Source organism: Protopterus annectens, chromosome 15.part0, assembly GCF_019279795.1.
Source record: "Protopterus annectens isolate FY-2018-M chromosome 15.part0, PAN1.0, whole genome shotgun sequence".
NCBI classification, from domain to species: Eukaryota; Metazoa; Chordata; order Ceratodontiformes; family Protopteridae; genus Protopterus; species Protopterus annectens.
In genome coordinates, this window is record NC_056749.1 from 86,464,173 (window position 1) to 86,485,347 (window position 21,175).

At 42.8% G+C, this 21,175-nt stretch overlaps 1 protein-coding gene across 1 annotated transcript in view; it reads right to left on the reverse strand.

The window, feature by feature from the left end:
• The window catches only part of SLC25A14 (solute carrier family 25 member 14), a 1,283,912-nt gene that overhangs the window by 432,148 nt on the left and 830,589 nt on the right, over positions 1-21,175 (reverse strand). The window contains exon 7 of the mRNA XM_044057171.1: positions 7,081-7,216. Within this exon, the coding sequence (XP_043913106.1) occupies positions 7,081-7,216 (136 nt within the window). The remainder of the gene's footprint in view (positions 1-7,080; positions 7,217-21,175) is intronic.

The following is a 21,175-nucleotide window of genomic DNA, read 5'->3' on the forward strand; positions in this document are numbered from 1 at the left end:
TGCTACAACACGGAAAGAGTAAATGGAGAGGTAATTTTCAATAGTAAAGACAACTGCCACAACCAGTCTTGTATTTCTATATGTTAATCATATTCATTACTGCTATCTGTATACAGCATATTATACTATGTATACTGCAAGCACTACACCCATTATATAACACTGTATGTCAGCACATGTGCAGGCAACTACCCTACAGATGTTTGGCAGTCAAAGCACAAATGTTTCATACAAATAAGACACTCACCATATAGCAATTCAGACTGCATAGCTACTTAGTAATTAGATATAATTTGTTGTACACTATCATTGTACACTAGGGTCGAACATCACAGTGTTTCTGCCACGTTATTGTGCAGCACTGTGTTCTCAGACCATATTACCATATTGCAGTGTTTAAAACTTCACAATTCTAATCTGTCAGCATATGGTTTGCTGACATTAATGAACTCCCAAAAATAGGGGTCTCTTGGACCTGTTTGCCTTGAATTAGTCATTGTATTCTGAATTGTGCATGATAGTGGTCAGCTTCATTTGGACGTGCATCCCATTAACAGCATACCCCCACTTCTTCAAGGTGGATATCTATGTGGCCTGTAGTTAAGGGGGCATTCTGCGTAGCACAATGTCCTGGTAAGTGATAAAGTCCATGTAGGAGACCTGCATATTGTAATTCATTTTAATTTTAATTTGCTATCTGATGACTGGCTTAGTCCCACCAGGCCAGTGTCCTCTTTTCAGAGGAGACTTGAGGTGGTATTCATACTGACCAGGGGAATGTCAGTCATGTTTATGAAAAAGATAACTGTGTGGCAGGTACTTTTTTACCTGTGGCAGCAGTGGCACCCACAAGCAGAATGCTAAGCTCACTGTATTTTGCTGGGATACCACTACCAAGTGCTTATTAGAGAGCAAATCTGACATAATTTCACAGCACTGTTGAATGTGTTTTTGTATAGGAACATAATGAGAGTATGTCTGATGTGTACACGGTACAGGGAAGAAAACCTGACTTAGTATATGAGGTTTGGTCTATGTGCATTTGCAAAACTAACTGTAAGAGATGCTCCAGCTTATTAAATATTTCAATTATTCTTCTATTACTCCTGGATCCATACTGCAGAGGTATAAAGCCTTGACTGTGACCTAGACATCCAAAGTATGGTCAACCACTCCAGTTGCAGCATGCAGCATTAGCTTGCTGATTCCTTTCTTGGAAATCTTGAGAACTCTCTGGTAGCACTGCATTGTATCTTGTGTTTACCATCAGGCGATAGGATTATTAGGTGCCACCTTGATTTTATCCATAGCTGATTGCTGCCACCTCAGAGTCTGAGGTCTTGAAAGGAGTCCAATCAGAGTACTCATCTCTGATCTGAGTGAAGTATATTCTTTTGGAGGTGGGAGTTGAACTCATTCCACATAAAAGCATCAGCTACATGTCACCACAATAATAAGAAGGGCTTTCTACATTGCTCATCTTATAAGCAAGGGCATCACTTCCAGAGCAAAATAGGTAATAACCCCCCCCCCCGTACTCTTCACTCATCAGGCCAATAACAGAGTACAATGCTCCCATTCGTATGTACCTTACCAGACACCTGCAGCAACTAGAGAGACCTCAATCATTTCTTACAAAGAAATTTCAGGGTCTTCAACATATATCATACATAGACAGACGGAAATCTCTATCAATGTACTCTGTGCTGTGCATTGCAATAAGGCATTCGCAGATCCTGCTCTAATGGAAATGCTGCACATTGTTAAGTCAAATGGTACACAATGTGCTCACTCTAAGGACCTCAACTTAGTATGTGACATCAACAGGACTTGCTGGAGGGACAGACCCACTCGTCGACCCTGTTTAAGAGTAATTTGGATGTCTGGATGGGGGACTGAAAATTAACCCTGGGAGTTTTACCTGTGTTCCTCTTGGATAGGGGCAGTAGTTGTTGATCTAATTCTACTTGATACATTGATATTCTAGGGAACAGGGGTTGGGTTGTACTTGGCTAGGCTTATAAGGACCCTAGGGCCAGTAGCCTAGTAACCTCTTATGATCCTATGACCCATACAGAATGTCTTTCAAATGTCCTCAAGTAAGTTATGGCAAATTCTCTGGTGATACAGGGGAGAGGTGGCATATTGCCCAAGCTGCTCTTAGAAAGAGTTGAGAAGCAATGATCTTGGCTGGAGAAATTGTCAGAAGTGGTAGGAGAACACTGTAGAAGTCCTGAATCTGGTGGAGACACCCTCTCTGAAGAGGCAATGCCAAAAGCAGACTGTGGAACTGGATCAGTTTGGTAGAGAAGGTCACTGCAGTGATAGAACATGTCCTCTGTAGTAAGAATATGGGAAGGGATGAGATCTGTCCAGAAATACTGAAAGCACTGGACACTCTTGTGGTGTCATGGATAGCACACCATTTAAATATTGTTTGAGTCCACTGATCAGCTAAGGTAACAGACAAATGTTTGCTAGTCACTCCGAAAACTAGTGTTGTCTACTGGTCTTCTACCCAGCTAACAAACATTAAGGAGGAATTTATCTTAAAATTAAGGTGCAAACATTCAGACATATGAACCATAAAATGTCATATCTGTGTTCTTTGCGTATTGATACCTTAGCACCTTACTTCTAGGATTCTGCTAAAAAGAGCATGCACAGGTAGTAACACATCATGTCAAATAATTGTTTTGCTATAGTTTCAACTACTTGCTAAGAAATAGGAACATTAATACCATTTGTCCTTACACATGACAAGTGAACCAGAAACTTTTAAGGTAACATGTACCTGGAAATAAGCAAGTAAAAATAAGTATTTAAAAATATTGGAAGGTTCATGTTGGTGTCATAGCTGCATGCCCCATTCTGGCACTAATACTCACTTTGCACAGGGCAAACACCTAACATGTTGCATGGAAGTCCTAAACCATCCCAAAGTGTATTACATGTTCGATAACAGAATGGCAAATCTGTCTGCAGCACTACATACTTTCTTCAATGCCAGTAATGAAAACTGGCCCTTACAGAAAGTTTCATCCAATGTCTCTGTTGCAACTCAAAGTCAAAAGGAATAGTTGAAGCCTTACAGTCCTATGTAATGCAAGTTGCAGCATGCAGCATTAACATGTTACTTACAGACTGTAGTCAATCTAACAATACTACATTTGATCTTCAGTCTTGGAAAGAGTCAGTATGTTTGCGCCTCTGCTTGGTGTATTAACAATCTGGTCAGGGAGTTTGTGTTTACAAAATCCAGGATTCGCTGTGCCTGCACGTTTGGTGTTGTATATGATTCTCAGTTACTAGTAGGGTGATTAAAGTTGCCCATGAATATGGTTTGGTTTGGATGGTGAATGCTTTCAATAAGCTTAAAAAATAAGTTATGTACTCACCATAACATTTCATCTGAGTAGGTAACTTCATTTGTCAGCAACCTGTGGGTTTCGGATCCGACTCGGATCTGAGCCAGCAGCATACCAAGCTAAAGATCCGAGATCCAAGCTCCTCCCCCTTACCCATACTACCCTGCAACCTCCTTCCAATCCTCAGATCGCATTTGCCACCTGCACAAAATAACAAAACAAACTAACAACCTGAGAACCTGACTCAGAGACAAAACAAAACGCGAGCATCCAAACCTCAAGCGCAGCTAAATAACCATCCAGGATAGGGGGAAAGAGAGAGGGACGGATGCTGACAAATGAAGTTACCTAATCAGATGGAACATTATGGTGAGTACATAACTTCTTTATCTGAAGTAGTTAACTTCATTTGATCAGCAACCTGTGGGACAGAGTCCCCAGCTACCTGACATCTTGGGAGGCCCTCAAGGAAGAATATTCCGGAGCACTGCAGAGCCAAAAGCAGCCCTTCCTCTAGACACCAAATCTAGTTAATAATGAGAAATAAAGGTGTGAGAGGGTGTCCAGGTAGCCGCTGAACAAATGTCATCCAGGGAAACTCTAGACCAGAATGCAGCAGATGTTGCCACAGAACACGTAGAATGAGCATGAACTCCCATTGGTTCTGGCAAGCTAGATTCTCTATATGCTAAGAGGATACAACTCAAAATCCACCTGGCAAGAGTCACTTTAGAAACCGGTTTCCCTAGAAAAGGTTTTGCAAAGGAGACGAAAAGTTGGTCAGATTTAAGAAAGACAGCCATCCTGTATAAATAAAAACATAACTGTCTGTGAACATCCAGTAAATGAAGTTTATACTCCCCTTTGTTCTGGTAATTAGGGAAAAATACCGGCAAATTAATGGATTGATTAATGTTCGTCTCAGAAGCAACTTTGGGAAGAAAGGAGGGATTAGTCCTGAGAGATACCCTGTCCTTGTGAAATACAAGGTATAAGGTTTGATACAAAGAGCCTGAAGCTCCGACACTCTCCTGGCTGAGGTAATGGCTACCAAAAAGGCCATCTTCCATGACAAGAACTTCAGATCAATGGAAAATGCGGGCTCGAATAGAGGCGCGACTAACACCTGAAGAACCAAAGTCAGGTCCCACGGTGCGGATGACTTTCTAATAGGAGGTCTCAAAAGAAAGGTACCTTTTAGAAAGGCCTTACAAATTCTGGTAGCAGCGAGAGAACCAAAGTTGTCCCCAATATGGAAATGGGAAATAGCAGCCAGCTGAACCTTTACAGTAGATGAGCTGGCCCCCTGCTGAAAAATATGAGACAAGAATTCTAGAACCGCTGGAATAGGATCAGTAAAGAGATCCAAGTTCTTACGTGAAGCCCAAATGGAAAAACATTTCCATTTACTATTGTAAATCTTCCTGGTAGAGGGTTTATGTGCCGCCACCAGAACGGTCTTGACTAGGGAAGAGATACCGGGAGTCCTGGCATCTAAGGGAACTGGATTAGCCAAGCTGAAAGTTTGAGCTCATCCAGGTTCGAGGGGCCATAAGAGATCAGATCCAGAATGTGATCCAAGATCCAGAGAGGAGCTATGAGATGAGACCATAGGCAGGGGAACCAGACTTGACAAGGTCAGAATGGGGCTATGAGGATAATCCTGTTCCCCAACCGACGAGCTTTCTGCAAAAATTTTGTCATGAGCGGAAGTGGTGGATACGCATAAAGAAGACCGGGCAGCAAAGCATGGACTAGACCATTTCTGGGGGCTTCCCCTAAAGTGGAGAAATTAGAGTGAAAAACTTGCTGCACTTCACGTTGGAAGGTGATGCGAAGAGATCGCAGCAAGGCTGACCCCACTTGCGGAAGATCTGTTCCACTACGGAAGAATTCAGAGACCACTCATAAGGAGAGAGGATAGTTCTGCTCAATTTGTCCGCCAGAATGTTGGACCGACCTGGAAAGTGCGTCGCTAACAGGAAGCAGTTGGTGGAGATCACCCATTCCCAAACTCTCATGGCTTCTTGGCAAAGAGGGTAAGACCTGGTTCCACCCTGTTTGTTGATATACCAGACTACCGACATACTGTCTGACTGTATCGCAATAGTCCTCGGAGGAAGGAAGGCATGAAGGGCCTGCAACGCTAAAAGGACTGCCCTCATCTCCAGTACATTTATATGCAGAACGGTCTCCGTCTGAGTCCACGTGCCTTGGACAGTCCTGCCCACCCCAATTAGACTACCCAAATATTTTTAGAAAAATGTAAGAATTAGCTACCCTCGCCTGGAGCTCGAAGAAGCCCGCGCTTGGCAAAGCCGTAGCAAACAAGATCTGAGGATTGGAAGGAGGTTGCAGGGTAGTATGGGTAAGGGGGAGGAGCTCAGAGCTCGGATCTTTAGCTTGGTATGCTGCCGGCTTGGATCCAAGTCGGATCCGAAACCCACAGGTTGCTGATCTAATGAAGTTAACTACTTTAGATTACATGTTATGGGTTTCCTGGGTGACAGAGGGGAACCTATAGCTTGCAAAGAAGTGGTATGGGATATTGCCTATGGTGGCTTTGAACATGGAGAAGCTTAGGTACATCATCCGGTTTGACCATTATTGAGGAATATTTATTTCTGATGTAAATCAAGACACTTCCACCTTTAGTCCCAGTCTGTAGTAGCGGGTCTAAATGTGTGGAAGGCATTATGGTCTTGAACTACTGGTGTGCTCTCTATGGCTTTAAACCATATCTCAGTGACTGCACAGACTCCACCATTCTCTAGTATGAAGAGAGCCTGTAGAGAGAGAAGTTTCTTGTTTAGACTTCAACCATTCAGTAACACATTTAGATTTCCTTGGTTTTGATTAGTAATGTCAGAAGTACTTTAAGTATGGTATTGCCTAAAAAAGGCAGATTGGAAGAAGCAGAAGAATCATACTGATATTGAGGAAAATTGCTGTAACAGATTCACATCACCGTCCACTAGCTCACTGCTGCAAATTAGATGCACTGATTATTCTGCATGGCCGAGGAATGGACTACAACTAGCACTGACTGATGACACATATAGTACATATAAGACAGCGGTAAATCCCTGCAATGGACCCCTTGTTGCATCCTGCATTACATTTAATTGGCATACTACAGAGCAGTAATGGACTACAACTAGCACTGACTGATGACAAATATAGTACATATAAGACAGCGGTAAATCGCTACAATGGACTCCTTGGTGTATCATTGCATTACATTTAATTGGCATGCTACAGACCAGTAATGGACTACAACTAGCACTGACCGATGACACATATAGTACATATAAGACAGCGGTAAATCCCTGCAATGGACTCCTTGGTGTATCATTGTATTGCATTTAACTGACATGCTACAGACCAGTAATGGACTGCAGTTGTAAGTGACAGACGTAGAATTTGAGGAGCGGAGTTGGAGACCCCACTCTGCACTTCTTGGACCATCGATAAAGAGCAAGACACAAAACAGAAAACTTCAGTTTTTAATGATAAAACAGCCTTTAATGTACATTGACAGAATTTCCTATTGGAGCTACTTAGAACTCTACTATTTAATTACACATTTTGGTACAGTAATTTCTATTCAGTTAGATGACATTTCTAGTTACAATCTTTTTTCAGCTGTGGGATAAGTGGGAAATACCACTTATTTTACATATACTATATAGGCCATAAATAATGTTCTTACCTTAAATATGCCATCCATGGCACCTCTATATAAAACATTATTAAAATCTATAGACCTTTGATTCATCATCCGAGTACGTACCACATCAATTGGGTTGGAAGCCAGGGCTCCAGCCAAGCCACAAGTAAAGCTAGCACTGAAATAAAAAGCAGATTTCTTCACTCAAGTGCTGGATATTTTTTTTCCATCAATTTCCATCTCACTATGTGTGTTTGTGTGTATATACATATATATATATATATATATATATATATATATATATATATATATACATATATATTCATTTATATATGCATTATTATACTGACATAACATTTTCTAACAGTTACAGTTTGTGTCTGAGATTTAATAAAACACCTTCATTTTACATTTCACTTATGCCCACATTACTAGTGTGACTATAAGAACATAACTAGGTGCTGTGATGTTTAGTCGGGCTAACACAACAACAGTTTTTTGTATGATTTACTATATTTGAATATGACATTGTAATATTTAGTTTTATAAGAATTAATACTACAAAAAGAAGTTATGCACTTACCATAACGTTCCATGTGAGTTGTTCATCTCGCCTTCATTCTTTACTGATGGGTCCAGAGTTGATCCCCCGGTTCCGAGTCGGCCAATTGCAAAGATTGAGGTCTTCAAATAGCTTGAGGCTAAGGCCCTATCCCATGATGCACCTGAAGTTACCTCAGATCTTGTTTGCTGCATAAAATAATACCATATGTCATTCTTTCACTCCCAAGAAAGGGTATAGAAGGACTGAGCAACCAGGATGGATCCAGCATCTCGGTCATCAAACAGCCAGGAGGGGGTTGGAGGGAGGGACATAAGAATGAAGGCGAGATGAACAACTCACATGGAATGTTATGGTAAGCACGACTTCTTTATGTGAAGTTGTTCTATCTCGCCGTTCATTCTTTACTGATGGGTAGCATCCTCAGGTGACTTACGGAAGTATATTTCTCAGGACCGTGGATCCAAAGGAGGCCCTGTCCCCAGAGGCCTTGTCAACTTTGTAATGAGTGATAAAGGTATAAGGTTTTGACCTAGTGGCTGCTGCACTAATGGTATCAATGGGAAGTCTGGCAGAAAAGGCAGATGATGTAGAAACTGCTCTGATTGAGTAAGCTTTAATTTTAGGCTGCAAAGGCATATTGGCAGCTGAATAGGCAAAGGTGATATACTCAGATAACCATTTAGGCAGAGTTGTTTTAGCCAGTGGTCTACCATTCCTGGAGTCCAGAAATGAAACAAAAAGCTGGTCTGATTTTCTGAAATCTTTTATTCTATCTAAATAAAATCTGAACTGTGAACATCAAGTTTGGCAGCATATATATAAAACATTATTAAATTGTTTCAATGGTTGGGGATAAAGACTGGCAAATCAATAATTTGGTTGAGATTGGTTTCAGTTCAAACTATGGGCAAGAATGAGGGGTTTGTTCTAAGTGAGACTCTGTCAGCATGGAATATTAAATAGGGAGGCTTGATGGATAAAGTCTGAAGCTCTGACATTCTGCGGGCAGAAGTAATAGCTATCAGAAGAATGGTCTTCCATGACTAAAAGTTGAGGACACAAGAAGAAGCTGGTTCAAATGGTGGAAGAATTATGTGGGAAAGCATAAAATTTAGAATCCATGGAGAATAAGGGAGATTTCACAGGTGCTTTAATATGAAAGGTCCCTTTGAGAAAGGCTTTGGATAACTTGTGAGACATGATATTCAATCCTTCAAATGCGAGATGAAAATTAGAAATAGCAGCCAGTTGAACACAAACTGTTTCTGCTGCAGCTCCTTTGTTAACAATCATAGTCAAAAACTCTAAAATGGAGGCCATAGGTGCTTGGTAACGATCGATATTATTTTTAGAGACCCATATAGAGATTTTTTTCCATTTGCTAAGATATAGTTTCCTAGTAGAAGATTTATGAGAAGATAAAAGGATCTGTTTTGTCTCATTGGAGAGGTTATGGAACCTGACTATGATGGGAATTGGAGCAGCCAAGCTGTCAGCTTCAGGGACTGCAGAGAGGGATGAAGTTCCCCCGATGAGTGCGTCAGAAGGTCTGCAACTGGGTCCTGAATACAAGGGTCCTCCAAAAGATGAAGTCGAAGGAAAGGGAACCAAACCTGATGAGGCCAATGAGGGTTAATAAGAATGATGGTCCTTCCCAGGGTTTTTGCTTTCTGTAGAACCTTGGGTATCAACAGGATTGGTGGGAATGCATAGAGGAGACCAGGAGGCCATTTGTGTACGAGTGTGTCCCTTGGGGCTTTTCCCGGAGGGGGCATCAGGGCAAAGTAGCTTCTGTATTTCATGTTCATGTGACTGGCAAAAAGGTCGCAGCAAGGCTGGCCCCCCTGTGAAATATCCTGTCTGCTATTTTTTTTTGAGGGACCACTCATGGGGCAACAAGACTGCCCTGCTCAGCTTGTCTGCTATCATGTTGGTTTCCCCAGGATGTGCTTTGCCAACAGAAAGCGCTGGGTGGAAACAGCCCACTGCCAAACTCTGACAGCCTCATGACAAAGGGGGTAAGACCTGGTTCCTCCTTGTTTGTTCAAATACCAGACCACCATCATGTTGTCTGTCTGAATCGCAATTGTACCCAGAGGAAAAGAGTCCTGAAAGTACTGCAATGCAAAAAGTACTGCTCTCATCTCCAGGACATATCAATGCAGATGTGTCTCTTGATCGGTCCATGTACATTGGGCTGTCTTTCCCTGAAAATGCCTACCCTCACCCTATCAGGGAAGCATCCATGGTCACTGTGGCTGCTGTGGGGGTAACACAAATGGGCGTCTTATTGTGACATGAAGTGAGGTCAACCACCACTGAAGGTCCTTTTTGCAAGAATTTGTGATCATTATCAGATGAGACATGGGAAGTTCTTGGTAAGACCATTGAGTGAACAACAGCCATTGCAGTACCCGCATATGAGCTAGTGGCATGGCTAAAACTGCTGCTGCCATCATGCCTAATAATTTCAGAACTTCTGATGCTGGTACTCTGCCTTTTGATATCAGAATGCTGACATGGTGATGAAAGACTCTTTCTATTGGAAGCCTTAGTGTGGTGGTGGTGGTGGTGTCCAACTCTGCTCTGATAAAAAACGATATGCTGCAATGGCGACAAGGCAGATTTTTCTGAGTTGATTGTAATACCCAGTTGATTGCAGAGTGACAGAGTGGAATCCCTGGCTTGAAGAAGTTGATGCCTGGTGGTGGTGGAAAGGAGCCAATCGTCTAGGTATGGAAACACCTGGAATCCTAGACACCTCAGGTGAGCCATGACCACTGCCATGCATTTGGTAAACACTCTGGGGGCTGTAGGTTCATAGGTAAGTATTAGGCTATTTGCCCAAGGGCATTTATAAGCCTAGCCAAAATGTGTTGGCTTTCGCCACCTCCTTAGATTAATTCCCTGTGCCTCTGTCCAGCAAATCAATTAGTTCCCTGTGCCTCTGTCCAGCAGAGACACTGCAGTGATCCCTGCGGTAAATTTTCTGTCTCCCATCCACCCGTCAAGGTTTCTCTTGAAGAGTTTTAGTGAGGGGCTCAGCCTGATGTATATTGGAATCCTGTTCCAAAGCATGGGGAGTCTCTGGGACAGGAATCTATCCCTCCAGCACGTCCTATTTATCATTGTGATGAGGTTCATATCTTCACAGCGTGTGGCTCTCCAGGATTTGCTTTTTTTTTTTTTTTTTTTTTTTTGTGATGAAGTATGCCCATCGATTCAGGGTTGGACATGGCCTTGTATGTCAGGCAGAGATCACGTCTGAGTACGCGGTATGCAACTGAGTACAACTGGAGTTTCTTGAGTCGGGCTGCATACGGCATCTGTTTGAGGCCAGTAATCTTCTTGGTGAGGTACTTTTGTGGTCTTTCCAGCTGTTGCAGGTGTTTGTGGTCTTTCCAGCTGTTGCAGGTGTCTTGTAAGGTACATCCCAAATGGGGAGTTGTATTCTATGATGGGTCTAATGAGTGATGAGTAGAGAGGCACAATAACCTCTTTTGTTCTAGAGGCGATTTTGTGATTAGGTGGTCCACATAGAAGGATTTTGTAACCACCTTGGCAATATGATTATCAAAGGAGAGATTACTAACTACTTGGGTCCCCAGATCCCTTATTACATTTTCTGTATTTAGGGGACTACCACCTATGTGGTAGTTCACGGGTACTTTTTTTTTCCAAAGGGGATGAATATGCACTTTTTGGCATTTAGCTTAAGGTCATAGGTTGATACTAGGCTATCTGCCCTAGGGCATTTATAAGCCTAGCCAGAGTGTGTTTGGCTTTCGCCACCCTTTTACATTAGTTGACTGTGCCTCTGTATAGTAGGTCACAGAAGATAGCCCTTTTGAGGTTAGTTTACTGTGCCTCTGTCTAGTACGAACACAGAAGAGATCCCAGGGGCAAACCTACGATCTCCCATCCACTCGCCAAGATTTCTCTTGAAGAGGGTCATTGAGGGACTCTGCCTAACATGGATTGGGATTTTGTTCCAGAGTGAGGGGAGCCTCCGGGATATGAATCTGTCCCTCCAGCATGTCCTATTTATTTCTGTGCTGAGGTTTAAGTCCCTGGAGTGTGTAGCTCTACGGGATTTGTATTTCCTGAGGTGGAGCATGTCCATTAATTCTGGGTTGGACATGGCTTTATACATCAGGCACAGATCGCCTCTGAGTAGGTGGTAAGTAACTGAGTAGAGCTGGAGTTTCTTTAGCCTAACTGTGTAGGGCATCTGTTTGAGTCCCTTGATCCTCTTGGTGATGTACTTTTGGGGTCTTTCCAGTTGCTGCAGGTGTCGGGTAAGGTACATCCCAAATGGGGCATTGTATTCAATTATGGGCCTGATGAGTGATGTGTAGAGGGGCACAATGACCTCTCTTGATCTAGATGTGAACCCTTTTGTGATAAGGTGGGCTATATAGAAGGTCTTTCTAACCACTTTGGCAAAGTGATTGTCAAAGGAGAGATTGCTATCTACTTGGGTCCCCAAATCCCTAATTACTTCTTCCGTACTTAATGGATTACCACCTATGTAGTAATTTGTGGGCACTTTGTTTTTCCCAAAGGGGATGACTATGCACTTTTTGGCATTTAGCTTTAGGCCATGGCTCTGGCACCGGTTATCTGTCTCTGTGAGACCCTTTTGGAGGATGCTTGTGTCAGTCGGCTAGTCGATTATGGCACCCAGTTTGCAGTCATCTGCGAACTTGGTCAGCCATAGTCCTCCCATGTTAGCCTGTACCTCAGAGAAATATATACCGAACAAGAGAGGTCCCAGGACTGAGCCTTGTGGGATGCCACTTGTAACTGGTTTAGAGTCTGACATGGCACCTGCAATTCTGACCATGTGGGTTCTATCCCTGAGCCAGTTTGCAACCCATCTTGTGACATAGGGGTTGATATTTAAGCTGATGAGCTTATTTATGATGCCACAGTGGGGTATTGTGTCAAAGGCTTTTACGAGGTCCAGGTAGGCTGTGTGGACTACCTTCTCTTCATCTATGGCCTTGGTGACTGTTTCAAAGAAGTCGATCAGATTCAAGAGGCAAGATCTGCCCTTAACAAAGCCGAATTGGGTAGGATCCAGTGTTTGGAGGTTCCCACTGTCTTTGTTTATGAGTTTCATGATGATACACTCCATAGCTTTGCAGACCAGGCTAGTCAGGCTTATAGGGCGATAGTTTCCGGGGTCCACTGTGGCACCACCTTTGTGGAGTGGGACCACTGTTGCTGTACGCCATTCCTTGGGTACATATCCTGTAGTAAGGCTGAGATTGAACAGTGACTTTATGTGAGGGTTCAGTTCTTCTTGGAGTTCGGGTAAGACGCAGCCCAGGACACCATCTGGTCCCATTGATGCTGTGTTTTTTGCTTTGGAGAGGGCAGCTCTCACCTGTGCATCTGTGATGTCATGGAGGCTACACTCTGTTGGGATAGACATTTGCTGTTTTGGGGGGAAGGGGGGGAGAAGTTTGCACTGAACCTGTCTGCCAGGATGTTGGCAATGTCTGTGGGTTCAGTGTATTTTTTGTCATTTTGAACTAACTCAGAGCATATCTGGGAGTTGCCACCCAGGTTCCTGACATAACTAAAGAAGACCTTGTGATTATCTTTAGCATCTTATGTCATTTTTCTTTCGAAGCTGGCCTTAGATGATTTTATGAGGGATCGTAGTTTCTAGCTAGTACTGATCAGAGATGCCTTCCCTTTTTGGGATTTTGTTCTATCATGTAGTAGCTTCCTCCTTCTGTTGTATAGCTTATTTATGGCTGGGGTCCACCAGACAGGTCTCCTGCCTTTGGAGGAATGAGTCTTGGTTTTATTTGGGATAATACAATCCATGCACTCCTGTAGGTGTCCATAGAAAGCATTTGTAAAAGATTCTGCGGTTTGGGCTGTATTTTCCATTGGCCCGGGGGCTTTGAAGGATTCCACCTCGGTTTTGAGAAGTGAGAAGTTTGCTTTTGAGAACTTCTTCACCGTGGCTTCTTTGGCTGGGGGTGGGGATGGGATATGGATGTCCAGTGAGATTAATTTATGGTCAGATCTTACCAATGAGGGGTATACCTCTGGTATGGAACACAGAGTCCCCATGTTGGTGATGGTCAGGTCCAATATGTTTTCCCCTCTTGTGGGAGTGGTGACCAGTTGTTCCATAGCATTTGAGTTGATAAATTCTAGGAACCGTTGGGCGAGGGTGTTGGGGCTTGAGTAGTGCTCCCAGTCTATGTTTGGGTAGTTGAAGTCACCCAATATAATGGTGTTTGGAGAGACCTTCATATTCTCCAGTGTTCTCAGGAAAGCCGAGTGGGGTAACTGAGTTTGGGAGGGTAGTCTGTAGCAGGCTAAAAACTGAAAGGCAGTTTTGCCCACTGTTAGTTGCACATGGATGGTCTCCGATGCTTCATGCAGTGCCACTAACCTGGAGGTGGGGGTATCTTTGAAGAATATGGATACTCCCCCTCCTTTTGTGGTTAGGTCCGAGTTTTGGGGCCGAAAAGCATGGTATGAGGTATAACCTGGTAGTGCTGGGGTGCTCTCGGGAGCCTAGAACCAGGTTTCTGTTACTGCACAGATATCGATATTCTCCATACTGAGGAGAGCCTCGAGTGCATGCATCTTGAGGTTTAGACTTCTGGCGTTGAGCAGCATTACCCTTAGTTTCTTTTTCTTTGTGTTGTCTATGGAGGTGGGTTTGTCTTTTGAGCCTTGCCTAAAAAAGGCACTATGGGGGTGGCAAGAGCCTTAGCCAGTATTCGAAAGCCCAGGGGTGACAAGTGCAAGCCATCCCTAGCAAAGCAACATGGCTTGTCGAGCATGTCACCCCAGGCTGACAGACACTGGATCCCCTTTGAATGACACCAATATTTTAGCCAATTGTTAAAATTGATCATTTTGTCTTTATACTGTGGCATCATTCTTGGTGAGGGTAAGATGCTACTCAAGGTCAGGGTCATACTGGCCTGGGCTACATGATCAGAGAGCTCCTCTATGTCTCTTTTCATGTAGTCCAGGGAGGTACGTCTCAGGTCATTCACACCAGCATGGACAATGATGGAGTCATATTTATACTTGCTTTGGAGTGACCTGAGTGCTTGTGTTATGTGGCGGATCCTGGCACCCGACAGGCAGCTTACAGTGACCTTCTCCTTGTTCAGCCTGGTGAGTGGGACATCAGTGTGTCTGACAATAGAGTCACCTATTACAAGTGTATTAGGTGTGTTGTTTAGCCTTAAGGGCTATGACTGTGAGGCACACTGACTTTGTGAACTATGTGATTCGTGGGTATTGTTGTGGGGTAGCGGTTGCTTGGATGTTGGCTTTGGAGGTCTCTGCTGCTTGGGCAGATTTTTATTTAAAGCCTCCGAGTATCACGATAGGTCTATGTGAGACTGGATTTGTGTTGTGTGTGGTTACCTTCTCCTCCTGACTGACTGCGCCAGTATTGGGTTGAGAGAGCTCAGCCTCCAGTTTGGCTATATAGTTGCATCTCTCACATATATTTGAGCTTGTTGGGAGGAGGAGAGGGTGGTCTGTGTACATAAGACAGTTGTAACATTGCCTCAAGATTCCCAGATTCACCAGCTGGACTGGAGAGTAAACCCGAAACTGACTTTTAGACATGCCAGAATAGTATAAGGAACTACTTTTTGACTGATCAAAAAGGACCAATAGTGAGCCAAGTACTTAAAGGGACTAACAACTAACTGTAACTAACAATGGGCAAAACTGCAATCCAAATTGTAGCTTGCTACAGATCACCCACCATGGCCCAGGACCCCCATTCCGCATTTCTGGAGATACTGGGAAATATGAAGGTCCTACCAAACACTCTAATACTGGGTGATTTCAATTACCCAAACATAAACTGGGTGAACTACTCCCTTGCCCAACGCTTCCTAGAATTTATAAACTCGAACACCCTGGATCAACTGGTCAACACCCCCACCAGAGGGAGCAACATATTGGACCTGGTCATCACCAACATGGGCGACCGGTGTTCCACACAGAAGGTCAACCCCTCACTGGTTAGATCAGACCATAGACTAATCACTCTGGATATCCACATTCCGTCCCCACCCCCAATCAAGGAAACCACAGTGAAAAACTTTTCAAAAACAAACTTCACGTTACGTAAGATCGAGGTGGAAAGGTTCACAACCCCCATGCTAAAGAACAATGCTGTCCAAGCTGCTGAAACCTTTACAAAGGCATTCTATGAGCATCTGCAGGAATGCATGGATCATGCTATCCCAAGTAAAACCAAGACTGCTGGGACTGGTTGGATGACTCTTTTTGATAGCAACGTTTGGAACTCTATTGTTGCCTGTTCCCTGTAACTGGGTGGAACGTCTGGGATTTTTCTTATGAGTGGAGGGGATGTGGTAAATGGGATGAAGTATCCTCTGGAAATGGTACTTTGTACCCAGCTGTCTTTTGTTATTTTGAGCCAGGTGTTTGGATACAAAGATAAGCGACCCCCGACTGCCTCCAGAGCAGGACAGTCGGGCCTCCTTTCACGAGTGCTGGTAGGGCTTCCCAGAGAAGTGATTTCTGTTGCCCTGGTGTTGTGGACCCCCCTCTGCCGCAAGGGCAGCATCTTCCATTTTTTCCCTCTCTTCTGCCTCTGGAGGGGGATCAAGATGTGTGTCCTGAAAGGCTCCTTGGGCTTTTCGGAACCACATTTTTCCTCCCCTTTGACCTTTAGGGTAGGGTCAGGTAGGGGTGGAAAAACGGACCCCGATGGCAGAGTCTTTCCATCCTGTTCACACCTAGTTAAGGTTTCCTTCACTTTAGGCCCGAAAAGGGATGAGCCATCAAAGGGAGTGTTCACGACGGATGACTTGAAGGGCTCCGCAAAGGAACACAAGAGGATCCAGGAGTGTCCCCTAAGAGCAACTACTGTACCCGCTACCCTACTCGTTCCATCAGCTGCATAAGATATGAGGCGCATGGATGAGTTGACTATAGAATTCAGGGTAGCAAGCTGGGCGGCAACTTTGTCGTTAACTCCTGCAGCTATTTTACCCTGTAGAGTATATCCTAGCTTCTTACGGAGATCTCTTTGTAACCTGGTAAAATGGGTTAAATAGTTGAGCGAACGAAGAGCAAAGGTCACTGAACTAAACATGCGCTTCCCATATCTATCCAGAGTATCTGTTAGGAGGATGGATAGACAAGGAAGTCTCAGATATTTCCTTTTTGTGGCTGCCGCTGCCACCAGCATGACATCAACTGGAACACCTTTTGTTAAAAAAGATTTGTCAAGAGGGGCAGAAATTAATTTATTAGACCTTCTAGGGACAGGCTCCATAGTATCCGGAGACTCCCACGCCCTTCGTGAGACCAGCTGCATCAGCTCAGTGAAGGGCAGAGACACCCAAGAGGTGGAGGGCTGAGACCCGAAAGCCTTCAGGAGCACTGACTCATCCTCCATAGGGCTTTTGGACTGCCAGTCACCCCCCTGCATAAGGATTTCAAGTATCTCAGCGAATGAGATATCCTCAGAGGGGGACCCTTCTGACTCATCTAAGTCAGTATCTGATGTTAGAGACTCATGAGGGGAGTCTAGATGTTTCCTCTTACACAATCTCTTCCTGGGAACCTCATCAGTGGGAGCTTCTGGTGAGGTCTCGGAAGAGTAGGGGCCACCCAATGGGGTTCCTGAGGGTCTGGGTCTCTATGCTTGGTCAGGATGTGTGAGGCAGAAGCAGACACAGGCACTTTAGGGAAGGAGGATCCAAAGAAACCATCGATACCCCCCAGCACCAGGACAGAGGGCTCCGAACCAGAGGTAGGAGCTGAGCTCATCCGAGCAGAAGCCCCAAGAGGGAGAGTCAGAACTGACAAGTCGGTCCGACTATCCTCCCCAGACCCGACTAGCATTAGATTGGCACCGAGGACATCAGAGTGCACAGAGCCGAAGACATTGGAACAGGCTTTGACTCTGAGAGTTCAACTATCATCAGGTCTGACTCCTCCAGCTCCGAAGGACCAGCATGGCTCGGAGGAGGAATAATTTGAGCTGGTGCAAGGGTCTTTGACTCCGAAGCCGTTTGGGTCGAAGCCAATATCATTTTTGCTAAGGCTGGTGCCAACAACAGCTTCTGCACCACACGATCCACATCCAGATCTGACAGGCTGATAGAGGACCGAGAGGAGTACACTGAAGGTGGTACCAACTTAAGTAATGGACTCTTAGGAACTTCGGACACCAGTTCCAAGGCTGTCAGTTCCGATGGCAGTGGAGCCAAAGTAGAAGATTTTTTAGAATTTTTTGAGTCTGAAGTCTTAGAAGACTCTAAGGACTTGCTGGATCCATCTTGGTCATTCAAAGTTTCTTGAAACAAAGGTTTCAACAACCCTCTGTTGAGTTTTCTCTTCCTTTCCTGAAGGACCCTTGAGGAGAAGGAATGACAAATAGCATAGCTGTCTTGCAAATGCAGGGCTCCTAGACAGTATACGCAGTTCACGTGGCTGTCTGTTACAGACATCTTTTGGCCACTTCTTAAAACCAGACTTGGGGTGCTTGTCTTTGTCAGCAATTGGAAATCTTGGAGAAGAATTACTGTCACACAAAAGAATACTAACAGTAATTTGCTACCAAAAGCCTTAATAAAACTAGGCTAAATCACACACACACACACACACACACACACACACACACACACACACACACACACACACACATGCAAAAATGCAAATGTAGATATAAATATAAATATAAATGTGACAGGAAAAGCCTTTACTGTCACCACAACTTTGTAAACACCCAATAAGAGCAGGCTATACAAAAAAAAAAAAAAGAATACCTGCTAAGATATTACACACTGTCTAAATAAGCTAAGAATATATAGTCAGACCAAATTACTGCTAGCAACAGTTAAAACTAGGCCTAAAACAAGAGGCCAACTAGAAAAAAGTTTAAACACACTAAAATTGTTTAGTACAGATGGATATGCAGGGAGGGAAATACTATAGTCACTGTATTAATTTGTGCACTGCATTTATTCATCACGTGCTGTATTAATTTGTGCACTGCATTTATTCATCACGTGCTGTATTTACTGTGTCTATACAGTGTGTGTAGTTACAGTTGCTTACTAGCTAATCAGTAACTGAGGCCTTGGAGTTAATTAACTAATTAAGTTGGAGTGAGGAAAAAGTATTTAAGTGGAAACTGTGTTGCACACTGTTATCTGATGAAGCTTAGTCACGAACTAGATGAAAAGCGCTTTATCGTACTGTGCATTCTTATTTTATTTAGTTTTAATTCATTATTTTATTAAAGTCCAGTGTATTGTCTTAGTTCCCGGCTTTATTTTTGTTTTTGTATTCATCCATTTGTTGTACCTATCTGCTTCGAGATTTGCTTATATGCCAGCACTGGGAATCGTGTTTGCAAAGAGGGTTATACCAGCAGGATGAAAGATGTTTCTAAAGTTAAATCCTCAGGCCAAACAGATAAAAACAGAAAAAGCTATAGACCAGTATTTCCCAGCTTGGATAGGTTGAATTTAGCTCTCTGCTCCCACCAGAGTGCAAATGAACCTTCCCAGTGTAAGACAAGCTGGCTTTGAGCTCAAGTGCAGTAACAAATATTTAGAACAGAAGTAATAATCCCTGCAGTACAAGGAATCTTTAGAAATAAGTCCACCAACCATTAGAAATGTTCACAACACACAAAAACTTTTCAAAATTTAGAAACATTTTGGCAGACTCTGAACAACCTTTGCAGAATACTGTTAAAACAACCTATGAATAGCACAGTAACAGATAGAGTTTCTTAAACAAGTGCAGGCTGAAAAACAGTGATAAATTCAGAAAATAAATAACTGCAGTTCAGAATTGTTAAATATCACTGAAACAGAGCAAGTGCAGAAATGTATTTATATCAGCTTTGTATTTCCAGATGATTTTAGAAGTGATCCAGGTCTTGCAGTCACAGAAGCCAGGCTCAAGGAAGCTCTAAATAAACGAGTTCGCAATCTTAAAGCATTTTGCAAAGTAAATTAGGCATTTTGGTACCTCATTTGAATGGAAAAGAGCATGATGCAGAGCTGTACTGTATTTCACATACTATGCGCTTCTGAACTGTATAAAACAATAACTGTAAATGCATACACTGCAGACTGTTTAGTGCTGCTTCTTGAAGTTGCCTGGAATAGTGCACATAAAAATATTTCTATGTCTATAGCTCTTAGTATTTATTAGTATGCACTAAGAATGGAAACTTTAGGAGGGCAGAAGAGTTGACTGAAGTGCTCTCCTTTATACATGACCAGCAAAAAAGATGATTGGGGAGGGGCATGTATAGAAAGAAAGAAAAAAAAAAAAAAGAAAATACTGCAGCAGTCAGATAACCAATATTTTCCCCTTTACCACTGCTGGCCTTTCATTACTCCAAAATGTATCAGCAGGCTGTGCTTGTTCTTTCCACAAGTCTTCATCTGTTTTCTGTGATTCATGAAAATGATGTCTGTCTTCTACCTGGAAATATATAACCAGCAGTGACAGTACATGCCCAACCTGTTCCAATGAGGGAAGAAATATATTTGACAGCTATTTGCTCCATATAATAAGATTACAGCAGGGTAACAAGAACAGGCCATTTTGAACTGGATAGTTGGAAATACTAACACTAATGATCAGCTCTGCATTTGACTAGGTACAAAACTAAGAATCTGCCTAAGGAATACAGAAGAAATGAGTGGATAGTTCTCAACAATGACACTATTCTACTTAAGACTTACTGTTGATGTCTCATATCACTTTTACTTCAAGAATTGTGACAGCAGTCAAAAGACAGTGGATAGTATGTAGAGGAAACAAATGGCTAGGAAATTATTCTTTTAAATCTAAATTGCCTAGACAAAAGTAAGGCCCTGTTAATTTTAATTTTGTTGGCTGCCAAAAAAGATACAGAATAATGATCAGAAGGAGGAATGGGGGTTAAAGGAAGTCAGGAAATGAACAATTTACTCAACTTTGGAATTAATAATTGTTAAAAAGAAAGAAAACATATACGTAATGTACAATGCTTGAACATGAAAAAATGTTAACGTTTTTCTTTTCTATTAATATGTGTGTGTTTATATCTTAAGTGGTAATTTCATAAAGATTAAAAAAAAAATGAGTAGCATCCCAAATGTGAGGATATTAAACATTATCTGTGCTAGCATGACTTGCTGAAGCTTTGTAAATAATTGTAAATTACCATGTGTTACATATGCCAGCATGACTAGCTATAATTCTGTAAATAGGTTTGTGTTTTTTTGATTATCACTCTGGTTTGTGCAAGATGTTCGAATGTCTAACGGTGTTCTTCTGGCTGACCAAATTTACATGTTCTTTGTAAAATTCTGAATGTACATTATGCCAGAGTCAGCTGACCTAGACGTGATATCATTGTGTGCCAGAGCTGAGGGAATACAACCTTTAAAACAGCTGTTTATTTACTTTTCAAAGTCTGACATGAAAGAGTAGAATTCTTATAGCAGCTTCCTGTTACTTTAAAAAATGCTAATTCCTCATCTCTTTCCTTGCAGAAGTTAAGAGTATAATCTTGCCTTG